Below are 14,015 nucleotides of genomic sequence, written 5' to 3'. Positions count from 1 at the left end.
ACATGCCCTGCTATCAGAATTTTATGTGGAAGATTGAAAGTTTTATAATTTAATTTGTCTTTTATGGAAAAGATGTTTTTTCTACCTTTGGAACAACTTGAACTTCTTACTGTAGATTTTCTTTAACTTTACAGGAGACCATCATCCTTAACACTGTCAACTCAGTTAAAGTCTCTCTAAAGTTTCAAAGGCCTACCATTCTCTTCCAGAAAAACTCAAACTGTGGTGTTTTGACTTTTAAAGAAACCTTCGTAAATAAATGTGGACTTCAGGTAGAATGAGCAATGCAAAGAACTGGCTTGGACTTGGTGTGTCCTTATATTTTTGGGGACTGATGGAACTTTCTACACTTGCACTGTCTGGGAATGCTAGGCCACTCACCAAAAGACAGGAAGATAGCTTGTCAGACAAGCTGCTACTGCATCAACGAATGAAGAGGAGCTGGGTATGGAACCAGTTCTTTGTTCTTGAAGAATACACTGGATCTGAGCCGTTGTATGTTGGCAAGGTAAGTACATGAAATCAGAGCAAGAGGGAATATTGAACACAGTGTAAAATCCAGCAAAACATGAAGTTTCCCCAGGTACCTATTTTTACTTTCCTGCTAGCAATGAACCATTCACATCTAATTTACTTCAGCTCCTGAGAGCTTTTGACTGGTGTCACCTTGAACTTGGAAGAATATCTGTTTCGAGAAGCTGTCAAAGTGTTTGCCTATTTCAAAAAGATCCAGTGTAACAATGATCAGTATAATTAGGGTAGCCTTAGAAAATTTGCAACAGTCTTTCTAGAGACTACTTAAGTTTCAGGCAAAGCACGGTTATATTGATATACAAGGATTAGGGAAGAAAGAGAAGACTTTGTGGTCATGCTTCTGTCTATGATCAAATCTTGTGTTAAAACAAAAATTTACAAGGAGATAAGACTAACCAGTGGCTTTTTTAAAGCAAGACTTCAAATAAGTTTTGCAAATTTTTAGGGTCTGAATCTCCTCTCATTTACAGTAGTTTTAACAGAGTAATTCTGTTGACTGAAAATATTTGAACCCTGCTGTTCTAGAAGTTTCAGCAACTAGCTTTGCTTCCAGTCTACACTGATTGAGGTTATAATTATAGGCTGAAAAATACAGTTATGCTTTCTGAACATGGGGAGTATGAGATGCTGTGGTGATGGGCATAGTATAAACACAGATAAATATGATAGATTAATAGATGGGTGAATAGATAGGTATAAATATTAGATTAGGTTACGTTATGGTTTTTACCCATATCATGAGGTTTTGAAATGCTATATTATGACTTGGTGAAAGTCACACATCTCCAGTTAATTCTTTTCTTCTAAGTTGTGCATATTAATTGTGCAAGAAACATTTCAGAAGTAAAGGGGCCTGCTTTTAAGTTGATTTTGTCACCAGGATAAATGTATACAGCTCTCAGTTACTATGGCATAAAATTTAAAATAATTCCTCTGGCTTCAGTGGAGTTATTCCTGATTAACTGTTATTCTGATTGATAACAAAAGATAGTCCCACTGATTTCTCTAAAGTTACTCCAGATTGATAATGGTACAAATGAGCCTCCTTCAAGTTCTCATCATTTTGGATTCATCACACTGTCTAGCTTTTCTGTTCTTATACTCCAAAAGAAATGGAGGTGAAGAAGTAATTATTTAATTGCTCCACCCTCTATCAGGACCACCCCACACATGCCTCTCACTACTTCCCCCCCACGCTCACCCCTTGCCCTCCCCCATCCCCGCTCACCTATCACACAGGACACAGGGATGCTTGTAAATCAATTTAACACTCACAATGAAAAGTCTTTGAACACCTACACAGACCAGGGGTGAATGGTGGATCTACGTACAGTGCAGTGGGAGGGGGTGTGGGGCTTCATTCTTCCACTAGGGTGGGGAACCATGACCCACGCCAGCTGCGGGAGCCCCTACTGCTCTGGGTCTGGGGTCCCCAGTGGGGCCAGGATGGGGATGGGACCATGGGGAGGTAGGGGTGTGGTGGAGGTCCTGTGGCCATGGCTTTGGTGGGAGTGGTGGCGGGAGCCAGCCCAGTGTGTCCTGCCCTGGCTGAGAGCAGCTGGACCAGTTCCAGCAGGGGCCAGTAAGGGGGGGATCAGGAAAGAGAGTTTGGGGGCAGTAGAGGAGATGGCAAGGCTGGTGGCAGGGGAGGTGGAACAACGGGGCTGCAGGGGTGGTGGTGGATGGCAGGGGTGAGTGCTCGCCGATGGCCCAGGTGAGGGCCCAACGAGCCATGGTGACCTCACCCCAGGCCTCCCACCACCACCCTACCATGGCTGCCTCCTCCAGCTCCAGCCACTGACAGAGCATGGTGGCCTGCTCCCAGATGGCCACAGTCTGTGAGGCCTCCTCCTCACTGTGTCAGTGGAAATGCAGCCTCTGGCAGCAGGCCTGCTCAGGCAGTGGGAGTTGCAGTGCCCTGGCCCCCTCAGCCCTCGGTGGGGAGCTTGCCTGGCCTCGACTGGGCTCACCTGGCCCTCAGACAGCAGTGCTGTGGAGACAGAAGGGGAGGTGGGGCAACCCATCAGCCCCATGATCTGGACCCAGGGGCCATGCGGCCCCAGAGCCAGCCCCCACCCCAATGGCCTGGGGATCCTGAGCACCCGGGGGTTCCTGCTTTGGTGGGCCACATGCCAGGTGTGATCCATCTCCACCCCCTGGTCCCCTACCCTGGGTTCGCAGATTGTGGTACTGTCCACACAAGGAGGTGCTGAGTGCTGCAGCTGGCCAGGATGTGTCAGGAGGGGTCTGGTGTCATGTGGCCAGCCCACTGCTGGCTGTGCTGGGGAGGTCCCACCCCAGCCTTGGGCGGGGGAGGGTCCAAATCAATGATTACCTACCTGACGGTGCCTCAAGGACTTCATGGGGTAGCCCAGGTGGAGGTGGCCTGGCTTGAAGATCTAGAGGATATGGCCATCACCAGGTCTCCGTCCTCATCTGAGGATGATTCCAGCTCCTGGTCTGGGTCCTGGCCGTGGCTCCTGATGGGTAATCTGGCACCAGCTGGGGCTCTGCTTCGGGCACCACCATGTCCAGTATGGCCTCTGGCTCAGCTGCATCCTTCAGCCCAGTAGCCAATCAAGGACCTTGGGGGGGGGGCAGCTGGCTGTGTCCCAGGCCCAGGTGTATGCCCACCACAGCTCCTTGACTTTAGACCTTACTTGGTCAGCCATGCCCCACAGACAGCTAGACGAAGGCCACAATATTCCAGCACTGGCCACTGGTGTGGAAGAGCATCTTCTCATCCCCCCACAGTCCAAGAAGGTCTCTAATATTCCCCATGCTCTAGGAGGGGGCCTTCTTTGGTCCTTGGATGGTTTCCTGATTTTTTTCTGGTATGTCAGTGGGAGATCCCTGGATGGTATGGGGGTCCTGCATGCTGGCCATGGGGCCAGTGGGGTGCTTTGCTGGGCTCTGGCATCGCTGGGTGAGTGTGCTGCTGGAGGCTCTTGGGGTTCCTGCAGCCAGCACGCTCTCAGCTTCCTGCCAGGGAGTTCCCAGCTCCCTGCATCTTTAAACGTGGCCAGATGTGCCGACTGCAGAAGCCCCACTTGTGCTGTCAGAGGCTTCTCCACATGCCAGCTGGCCAGCACCATGGAGGAATGCTCTTTTGAAGGAGCAGCCTGCAGAGCATCTACACATGCCTTCTTTTGAAAGAAGATTTCCAAAGAAGGCTCTCTTCCTGAAATGGGAAAGGAGGAGCGATTTCTAGAGGAGTGCCACGGTCTTTCAAAATTACATTAGAAAGAATGTGTTGTGTGTATAGACACTTCATGGGATCTTTCGAAAGGGGCATTCATTTCAAAAACTATTTCGAAAGAACATGCTAATGTAGATGCACCTGAAGTGTTGCCAGAAACAGGGTAATCCCTTTGCTGTTTCTTCAGAGCAGCATTGGTTCCCTGTTACCATTAAAGCAGCACAAAGGGGAATTAATCTACCCTATGGATCTTGTTTGCTATGGAAAACGTGCCTCATGGGTTAAAGGAGAAATGTAGGGAAAGTATCTTTGGGGCAAGGAAAGGAAAAGATTCTCCAGGGCTTTAGTCAACCTACTACTTCTTATTTTATTTGATGCCTGAAGTTGTCATTTAGAGGTTAATTTCAAAGCATTGCATGGGCTACGTCTACACGTGCACCCAACTTCGAAATAGCTTATTTCGATGTTGCGACATCGAAATAGACTATTTCGATGAATAACGTCTACACGTCCTCCAGGGCTGGCAACGTCGATGTTCAACTTCGACGTTGCTCAGCCCAACATCGAAATAGGCACAGCGAGGGAACGTCTACACGGCAAAGTAGCACACATCGAAATAAGGGAGCCAGGCACAGCTGCAGACAGGGTCACGGGGCGGACTCAACAGCAAGTCGCTCCCTTAAAGGGCCCCTCCCAGACACACTTTCATTAAACAGTGCAAGATACACAGAGCCAACAACTAGTTGCAGACCCTGTATATGCAGCACGGACCCCCAGCTGCAGCAGCAGCAGCCAGAAGCCCTGGGCTAAGGGCTGCTGCCCACGGTGACCACAGAGCCCCGCAAGGGCTGGAGAGAGAGTATCTCTCAACCCCCCAGCTGCTGGCCGCCATGGAGGACCCCGCTATTTCGATGTTGCGGGACGCGGATCGTCTACACGTCCCTACTTCGATGTTGAACGTCGAAGTAGGGCGCTATTCCCATCCCCTCATGGGGTTAGCGACTTCGACGTCTCGCCGCCTAACGTCGATTTCAACTTCGAAATAGCGCCCAACACGTGTAGACGTGACGGGCGCTATTTCGAAGTTACTGCCGCTACTTCGAAGTAGCGTGCACGTGTAGACGCAGCCATGGTGTTTTAGCTACATGACTCCCATTAAAATTAAAGCTAGGTTGAGGTGTGTGGCCAGTATGAGACATTAGGCTGAAAAAACTCATTTTCAGTGTCACTCTCTCCTCACTTCATCCAGAAGCCTAGAATGCTCCAGCATTGGAATTCTGGTTCTAGAGGTGTTTAGGGCTCATTTGTCTGCATGTACCACACCTCCCCACCCTTGTTTCAGAGGTTAACAGGCATTTGAGGCTGGCAGCTGAACAAATGTGCAGGTTACAAGATGCCTCATTACACTGTTCGTCAGTAGCAGAACAGCTGCATTCCCTCAGAGAACCCCGTCACACACTATCCTCACAAAAGGGATGGCAATCAGCAGGGAGGCATTAGGGCCATGTTCCAGTATAATTCATCTGGCCAGGTGCACAAGGGAACACAATCCATGTGCTCTGAAGCACTGTTCCCTTAAATAGCTCCTGAGGTGATGTCTCACTGCACCTTATGTAGGGATATGTCTATCAGATGCAAATGAACATCATGATCCTGCCCAAAGGAGGCCACTCAGACATGGTTTATGCCTTCTCAGGAAACACCTGCTGCATCTCTCCAGTTGCTCATCGTGAACTATGTAGGAAAAAAAATCAAATAAATTCCTCCCTGCTCCAACCCTGCCAAATGGCTGTATGATGGTGCAGAAGGGACAGCTCTATGCCAGCTTAAAACTGGATTTTCTTTCCAACACAGTAACTGCTAGACTCTACGCACCTATTTGTAAAACTGCAGTGTCAGAGGATTTGGTTTGTCACTGCAGTGATTTGAGCTTCCAGCTCTGCAATGTTGGAACTTATTAAATGTATATTATAGCCTGAAATGATAGGACCGCTGCTTTCAAATTGCAAAACACCTTGCAGAAGATATTTGTTTCCTCACCCTTGCCCTCAACACACACAATTCACTTTTATGGTGGTTGTCTTTGCTCTAGCTAAAAATAAAAGGGTATATGATACGTAACACTATCAGTATTTTTGCAGCATAACAGCTAGCTTGTTTGGGACACAGTATTCTTAAGACACAATTCTAGGGTAAGACCCCCCTCTTTTGTCCTAAAATTGTTATGGATTGGCCAAATTTACACCATTGATTTCAAATAGGATGGTGTACAGTAGTTATAATTTAGTAGTGAAATTGACTCCGTCTGTTTCAGGCCTCTTGAACATTTCTGTGCAGCTTCTGTTATTTTATTTACTGTTTAATGAATGCTCTCTTATTAATGCCTCAGAAACATCTCTTTTTCTCTGCCAGATCTTTAATATCCTAGGGCTTGTCTACACTACCACCTTCCTTTGAAGGAAGGATGGTAATTAGGGTGTTGGGAGTTTAGTAATGAAGTGGTGCCGTAAGTCCTCGGTAAGGGGACTTCAAAGTTGCCCCAGCACTTCGAAGTACCAGTGGGTGAGCCACGGCTAGACACGTGCCGGTACTTCGAAGTTGACACGGAGGGGAATTTGCTTAATGAAGTGCTGCATATGCCTGGCAGCACTTCATTAGTAAACTCTCACACCCTAATTCCCATCCTTCCTTTGAAGGAAGGTGGTAGTGTAGACAAGCCCCTAGTCAAATGTTACAGCTGCAGCTACCCACAAGTTCACACTCATTCACTAACGCATAATATCAAACACTTTAAAAAAGTAGAAAGTGGATAAATAGTTTTGAATTAAAATTTACAATGGTGTCCTCCTCATGGAAAAATCTTGTTTACTTGCTGCTAAACTAATATTTTGGGAGTTTGTGTGCGTTGGGCAAATGGTGACAACGACTGTCTTTCTGAATTAACTACAAGTCACTATATTCTAAGGATATGTTAGTTTGTAGAGGGGCATCTGTGTGACTTAATACAGACACTGACTGTTGCCATCTGTACCTTTCATTTTTTTCAGTCGTCTCACAGTATTAAAAAAAAGCAGGCTCTAACTGGAAAGTTTTTAAAAACGTCACGATTCAGAGTAAAGATGTAGGGTTTTTTCTAAATGTGATTTAGCACTTCTTTAAACCATAGAAACTACATTTTAATGCATTTTTTTTCAAATTTTGATGTGGATTTGATTATAAAAAAATTGTTGGCTCAACAATGTAATTTGAACCTCCTTTGAAGGAAAAGCTAGTGATTGTTCAGAGTAAATACATTAGCTAAATAGAGATTTACCAGTTTCATTGGGGGCACTTCAACTGCTGTTGCAGATTTCCTGAATCAGAGAACAATCTAATTCTTATCTAAATTAATGAGTAGTGTGCACTGAATTCTACAAGGGTGGGTTCAAGGTTTACATAGGTCATATGTAGCACTCTGACAGAGAGCCTCCAAAACCTCATAGGGCCAGGTGCACAGCTGAGTACAAATTGACATACCTGCTTTGACTTACAATACATAAGGTTCTGGCCTACAGGGATGAGAGACAGACAGGTCATATGAGGTGACTTCCTCCATCACCCAACAAACCTGAGTATATTTTTGTTCTGAAGCCAGAGGTTATGTTATCTATTTCATATTTGGGAATCTGTCTGTCTGTCTGTCTGTCTATCTGTTCAAGAACTCTTCCTAAACAGTAAGAGCTAGGACCACCAAATTCAGTATACAGCCTCTGCTTATGATAACTTGAAGCAAGGTGTGACTTTTATTTTTCTTCTATATCAGATGCCCAATTATCCACAACTTCTCAGAACTATTCACCAGTCATGCAGTAAATACATTTGCTAATTTTATTTAAAATGCTGGGATGTGTTTAAAACTCACAGGCCTGTATATACTTTAATGTTCCAACGTGCTTTCTTTACCTGCTCTTTATTAGTAGAGATAAGGTGCAATATCTTTTACTGGATCAACTTGTGCTGTGAAAGCAAGAAGCGCTCTGTGGAGCTCCGAGGCTTGTCTCTTTTCAATATTGGGAGACTTTGCTCAATTACAGCGTCCACCTTATCTTTTTCGTATGCTGGAACCAACATGGCTACAACACAGCAAATAACTTTCATGATAGCTGCTTTAAACCTGCCTGCCTCATTACCAAACGCTCAGGTTTTTGTCATTAGATACGTTCTTAAGGGAGGCCTGTATGACAGTAATTATTGAGTCGTTACTCATTCCGTTCCACCCCTTATTCACTAGTTGACAGTAACATGACGTGTTACTGCCCAGCAAGCTAAACTATACCTCATCATCTAGCTCTGCAATGACATCCCATGTCGACACCGATACAGCTTACTAAAAATCGCAGAGTGCAGCGTAGCAAAACTTCAGTGTGCTGTAGAAGTGTCCACGTGTGATGATAGTTCCTGGCAAGTTGTAATCAAACCCTGGCTTGCTCTCCAGTAACTTGCTATGTCGGTAAGCCCTTACTGTATCTGCCCTCTAGTCCATAGTTCTTTTTCCCATTATCTGTTTTATAAGAGACATGCTTATTCCTTTCTATCTTCTTTAGATGGGCTAAAGTCATGCTGAATTTTTTTTTTGTCCTTATCTTTTCCCAGACCTTAACTCAGAGGTCCCCACGCTGCGGGGCGCACTCCCTATGGGGGATGCAGAGGGTACAGCAGGGCCTAGACCAATCTCTAAAGGGGCAGCAGGCAGGGAGCATTGTCCAGGCCACTCCACTCCCAACTCTGCTCCAGCCACAGCCAGCGACCCACCCTCAGCCATGAACACAGTCCAGCTACACTTCCACATCTGGCCCTGGCACATCTCCCAACTCTGCCCCTGGCTACAGCTCTGTTCCCAGCCCCAGACCACCCCTGTCTGCAGCCTTATACTTGGCCTACTTAACCCATTCTCCTTTCCTCACCCCACAGAAGCCACTCCCTTCCAGCTTGGGAGGAGATGTATGGAAAGGGGTAAGGGACCACATGACCTTGAAATGTTTGGGGACCACTTCCTTCAATGATTATGGGCCTTATCTGAAACACATTAAAGCCAGTAAAAAGACTCCCATGGACTTCTATGAGTTTTGAATCAGGACCAAGAGTATTCTTGTTTTGTTGCCTCCTTTTTTTTTTTTCCCCCACAGTACAGTTTTGGGGGAGGAAATGGACAGGAGATTAATCTCAACTTCACACTTCTGCTATATGAATCATTTGCATCCTTCTATATTAAATAACAAAAGTTTCTAAAATCGATAGATAAATTTTAATTGTGAGACAAAATGTTCTGAAAAGTAATTTGCAAATCAGTGTTCGTGATGTACATTCTATGCTTGTGTCCTGAGTAGACTGTGTTACTTTTTGCAGCTCCATTCTGATATGGATAGAGGAGATGGATCAATTAAGTACATTCTCTCAGGAGAAGGAGCTGGCATGGTATTTACAATTGATGATACCACTGGGGACATTCATGCCATTCAGAGATTGGACCGAGAGGAGAGGTCCCAATATACCTTGAGAGCTCAGGCACTGGACAGACGGACAGGCAAACCTATGGAGCCAGAATCAGAGTTCATCATCAAAATCCAAGACATCAATGATAATGAACCCAAGTTCCTGGATGGACCTTATGTAGCTTCAGTTCCAGAAATGTCACCAGTAGGTAAGCTGGATTTAACAACCTAATTTTCCTTTATGAGTAAATTACAAGTAATTACCAATACACAAATTATCCAGCCTTTTTTGGCCTCTACTTTAGGTTCTCTCTTTCTTCTGTAGCATGGGAGAAAGCTTCCTTAGAACATCTCTGGCTGCTGCCAAGCAAGTGTACTTAGTTTACTTCACCAGCTGCTGGCCCCACTCTGCACAGGGGGCATATCAAGGGAAAGATGGAGACAGTGAAGGGAATAGCTTGAATGTACTGTGCAATGACAAGCTGCGAGTATGCAATGGCCTCTTGGTCCCCTGCTAAGAGCCAGTGAAGATTAGAGCATCTCTGGACTTGGTCTAGCTTATATAAGCTTAAAGCCCCCAGAATGAAAGGTGTGCAAAACTAGCTTTAAACTACCTTTGACATCCCTCTCCTAGCCCCCACAACTCCTTCTGGCTCTGCTCCGAGCTTAGCTCAGTGGACCCAAAGATCTGACCCAATGTGTTTTATGGGGTTAGAAAGAGCAAGCTCAGAGAAGAATTGATTAGATATTTTAAGTACAGCCAGAATGGAAACAGAACCCTTCCTGGGACCTTAGCAAGTATAACTTCTAATAAAGGTAGAAAATATTTTTTCCAATGTTGTCTTTTTTTTTCTTCATTTCTTTGGGAGAAACAATTGTCTTGTGGTAGCATAATACTGAAAAGGAAACAGTACAAGGTAAATTTTAAGGTGTGTTCTTACAGACACAGTGGAACGCCACACAGGCTAGGGGTGCCAGCCCTTAGGCAGTGCAAAGCACCAAACAGTGTGTCTTAGCTGCAGTACACAGCATTCAAATGCATGCCTCTTGCCCTATGGTGGGGAGGCTATCACCACTGGCATGTGGTTGGTGGTAGTGGAAGATAGGAGGACCCGGACCACCCTACACCAACAGGTCCCAGGCCCAGGCCCTATCAGTGGTGGGAGTATTCCTCCACTGACTCACAGGGGATCCAGCCAAAATATATTAACCTGGATTTAGGCAACAACGCACGTGAACTATGTAGTACCCTGAGCTATTTCCTACATTCCCCACATGGTGCACATTTTTGTGTCATCTTCTGTCTCCCTGGAGTGGAGGAATAATGGCAATCCTGGCAATTCTTTGTAGTTCCTAATGTCAGACAACTTAGGCAGCTCCAGCAAGTTCCCAGCACTTCAGGGATCCTCTTTGATCTCCAGCCCCAGCAGCAGATGGGGAGCGTCTGTCTCCTCCAGCAGCTGCAGCTCAAGGCTACGTCTACACATGAAGCCAACATCAAAATAGCTTATTTCGATGTAGCAACATCGAAATAGGCTATTTCGATGAATAACGTCTACACGTCCTCCAGGGCTGGCAACGTCGATGTTCAACTTCGACGTTGCGCGGCACCACATCGAAATAGGCACTACGAGGGAACGTCTACACGCCAAAGAAGCACACATCGAAATAAGGGTGCCAGGCACAGCTGCAGACAGGGTCACAGGGTGGACTCAACAGCAAGCCGCTCCCTTAAAGGGCCCCTCCCAGACACAGTTGCACTAAACAACACAAGATCCACAGAGCCTACAACTGGTTGCAGACCCTGTGCCTGCAGCATGGATCCCCAGCTGCCGCAGCAGCAGCCAGAAACCCTGGGCTAAGGGCTGCTGCCCACGGTGACCATAGAGCCCCGCAGGGGCTGGAGAGAGAGCATCTCTCAACCCTTCAGCTGATGGCCGCCATGGCGGACCCCGCTATTTCGAAGTTGCGGGACGTGCAACGACTACACATTGAACGTCGAAGTAGGGCGCTATTCCTATCCCCTCATGGGGTTAGCGACTTCGACGTCTCGCCGCCTAACGTCGAAGTTAACTTCAAAATAGCGCCCGGCGCGTGTAGCCATGACGGGCGCTATTTCGAAGTTAGTGCCGCTACTTCGAAGTAGCATGCACGTGTAGACACGGCTCAAGTGAGCTTCAGAGCTCACCAGTCATGCCCCTCTGCTTCTAGTTCATAATCAGTGACTAAAAACTGACTGATATGTCTCAAAATGTAACTAGGGAAACATCATGGAACAGATTTGTTTCCAGTGGAGTCCTGCAGGGATCAGTTTTTTGCTTTATATCATTTAATTTTTTAGCAGTGACCTGGAAGAAAACACAAAAGCATCAGTAATTAAGTTTGTAGCTGACACAGATATTTGGGGAGTGGTACATAATCAAAAGTACAGGTCTTTGATTCAGTAGGGCTGGATTGCCTGGTGAACGGGATGCAAGTAGACAGTATGCATTTCTGTATGGCTAAAGATAAAGGTATACACATAGGAAAAGGGCATTCAGGGTGAGAAGCTCTATCCTGCAAAGCAGTGACCAGGGCAGTCCTTAGGTGTACACACCATATGTGGCCATTTACGGCACCTGAAAACTTGGTGCATCAAATTTTCATGTGCCTCTAGGCAGCCGTGGATCCTTGTACGCCTAAGGATGGCCCAGAACAACCTCTTTGTCCTCTCCAGCCCAGCCGTTCCCCACAGCTGCTCTCTTGGCCAATAGCAGCAGTGCTGCCTTCTTCCTCCTCCCTCCTCTTCGTCCACTTGCTCCTCTCAGCCAGATGACTGTTGTGTTGAGAGTCCCTCACTCCTGCCAGACTGAAGATGAAGGGTCCTCAGTCTCTGTGGCTACATTCCAGCCGTAGGGAAGCCCTGGCAGAAGCCACACCCTGGTATCTGAGGGAAGCCTGACCCCCAGCAGAAGCTGCCTGGGGGGAGGGCACAGGAGCAGGGCAGCAGCAGAGAGCCCTGGCAAAAGCCTGCCCCTTCCCTCAATATCCTCCACCCCATGGTAACTTGCACTAGGCTTCATAAATCATAAGGACAGTCCTGGCAGTGACTCCAAAACCAATGTGTGGGTAGGGGAGAATAAGCAGCTGGAAGTGACACTGTGGTCAAAAGAGCTACTGAAATCCTGAGATGAACACATAGGACACTCTCCATTAGGAGACTTTATTCAACTTCTGTAAGTGGCAATGGTGTAACTGCTGTTGGAATATGGTGTTCAGTTCTAATATCCACAGTTCAAGAAGGATGTTGAGAATTTGGAAAAGGCTCAAAGAAATTCCTTAGGAGACATGCCTTATAGACATTGACTCAAAGGGCTCAGTCTGTTTAGCTTAACAAAGAGAAGATTAGGGTATCTTAATGATAGTCTGTAATGAGCTGTACCAAGATTTATGTAAAATTTAATATTGGGCTCTTTAGAGAAAGATGTAATATGAGCCAGTGGTTGGAAGCTGAGGCTAGAAATAATTTACCATTGGAATAGCTGACTGCGGCTCATGGTGGATTCTCCATCATGGACAATTTTAAAATCAAGATTGATTTTTCTTTTAAAACATGTGTTCTATGAATTATTTTGGGGAACATTCTATGATCTGTGTTACACTGAAGTCAGACTAGGATGTTTATAGTGGTCCCTTCTGGCCTTGTAGTACATGAGTCTATGAGATCCAATATAACATACATTTGTTATTCATTTAAGCTGGTTAGACCTTAATAATGATCTGACCTGTTGTTGTTTTCTTCAGGCACTTCTGTTATCCAGGTGACAGCAACAGATGCTGATGATCCAACCTATGGAAATAGCGCCAGAGTAGTCTACAGTATTATCCAAGGGCAACCGTATTTCTCTGTGGATTCCAGAACAGGTATTTCATTGCAGTAAGGAATCAACCGAATAGTGTGAGTTCTCCAAGCTTCATTTACTATGCACCACATTGTTCCTCAAGAAAAAGTCCAATGAGTATTAAACATCAGATGGACATGGGAGAACAAATCTACTGGGGCAAAAAGAAAGTTAAAAGACAAAACATGCTACCCTAGTCTTATTTCTGAATATAAGATCCAGGTTATAATCATTTCATGATGGAGGTTAGGTATCATTGCAATAGAGCTCTTCAGAGCAAGATTACGCTCCCTGCAGTAGCACAGTGGTCTACATTATCAGATTCTACATTAGAGGGGTTGGATTTATTTTGGGACCTTACTACTGTTCTTTGAGGAATGTCCTTGTGGGTGCTCCACATTAGGTGTTTCAGCGCCTTGTCCTTATAATCCAAAATTTTCAGCAGCAGCATCCGAGCTGGTAGTGCACGTGTGACTATGCATTTCATGCCCATACAAACGCTTAACTGCCACACGCTGTCAGCCATCCATCAGTTCCTTCTGTGCTGCATTAGGCTTAGGTCAAAACCTCAGCATCTCTGTGAACTTCACTCCCTCAATGTTTTAGATAATTGTCCCATTTTATCTTGATTTCATCTGTATTATGTTTATTATTTTTAAAATATCTTTAATTTTGAAGCTTTTGATGATCATACTGGAGCCCAACACCAAACAACATGCCAGGCTCCCTGGGATTCAGTGCTGCACCACTTGCAGGTTGCCTTTCTCAATATCATACGGATACTGGGCAAGGCACATGCCCCACAAAAGTGGGTTCACTGTAAAAATTTGTCAGCCGGGTGCCTTAAAGCCTGAGACCTGCAACTGAAGTTGCTTCTAATGGAGAAATCCCTCAGGCTATCTTTAGACCCAATGACTATATCTGTTCCAC

The 14,015-nt window shown here is 45.9% G+C and overlaps 1 protein-coding gene across 3 annotated transcripts in view; it reads left to right on the top strand.

Moving 5' to 3' along the window:
- Window positions 1-244: 244 nt before the first annotated feature.
- Window positions 245-14,015, top strand: part of CDH20 (cadherin 20) — a 59,371-nt gene continuing 45,600 nt past the window's right edge. The window contains exons 1-3 of one of the 3 annotated variants that reach the window (XM_074987796.1): window positions 245-508; window positions 9,119-9,413; window positions 12,988-13,107. In XM_074987796.1, coding sequence (XP_074843897.1) covers window positions 260-508; window positions 9,119-9,413; window positions 12,988-13,107 — 664 coding nt within the window. In that variant the 5' untranslated portion in view covers window positions 245-259. The remainder of the gene's footprint in view (window positions 509-9,118; window positions 9,414-12,987; window positions 13,108-14,015) is intronic. The other 2 variants (XM_074987794.1, XM_074987795.1) reach the window with 2 other exon arrangements.

The sequence above is a fragment of the Carettochelys insculpta genome, chromosome 2 (assembly GCF_033958435.1).
Source record: "Carettochelys insculpta isolate YL-2023 chromosome 2, ASM3395843v1, whole genome shotgun sequence".
Lineage (NCBI taxonomy): Eukaryota > Metazoa > Chordata > Testudines > Carettochelyidae > Carettochelys > Carettochelys insculpta.
The sequence above is the reverse complement of the archived record's forward strand: the minus strand, read 5'-3'. Positions and strand labels throughout refer to the sequence as shown.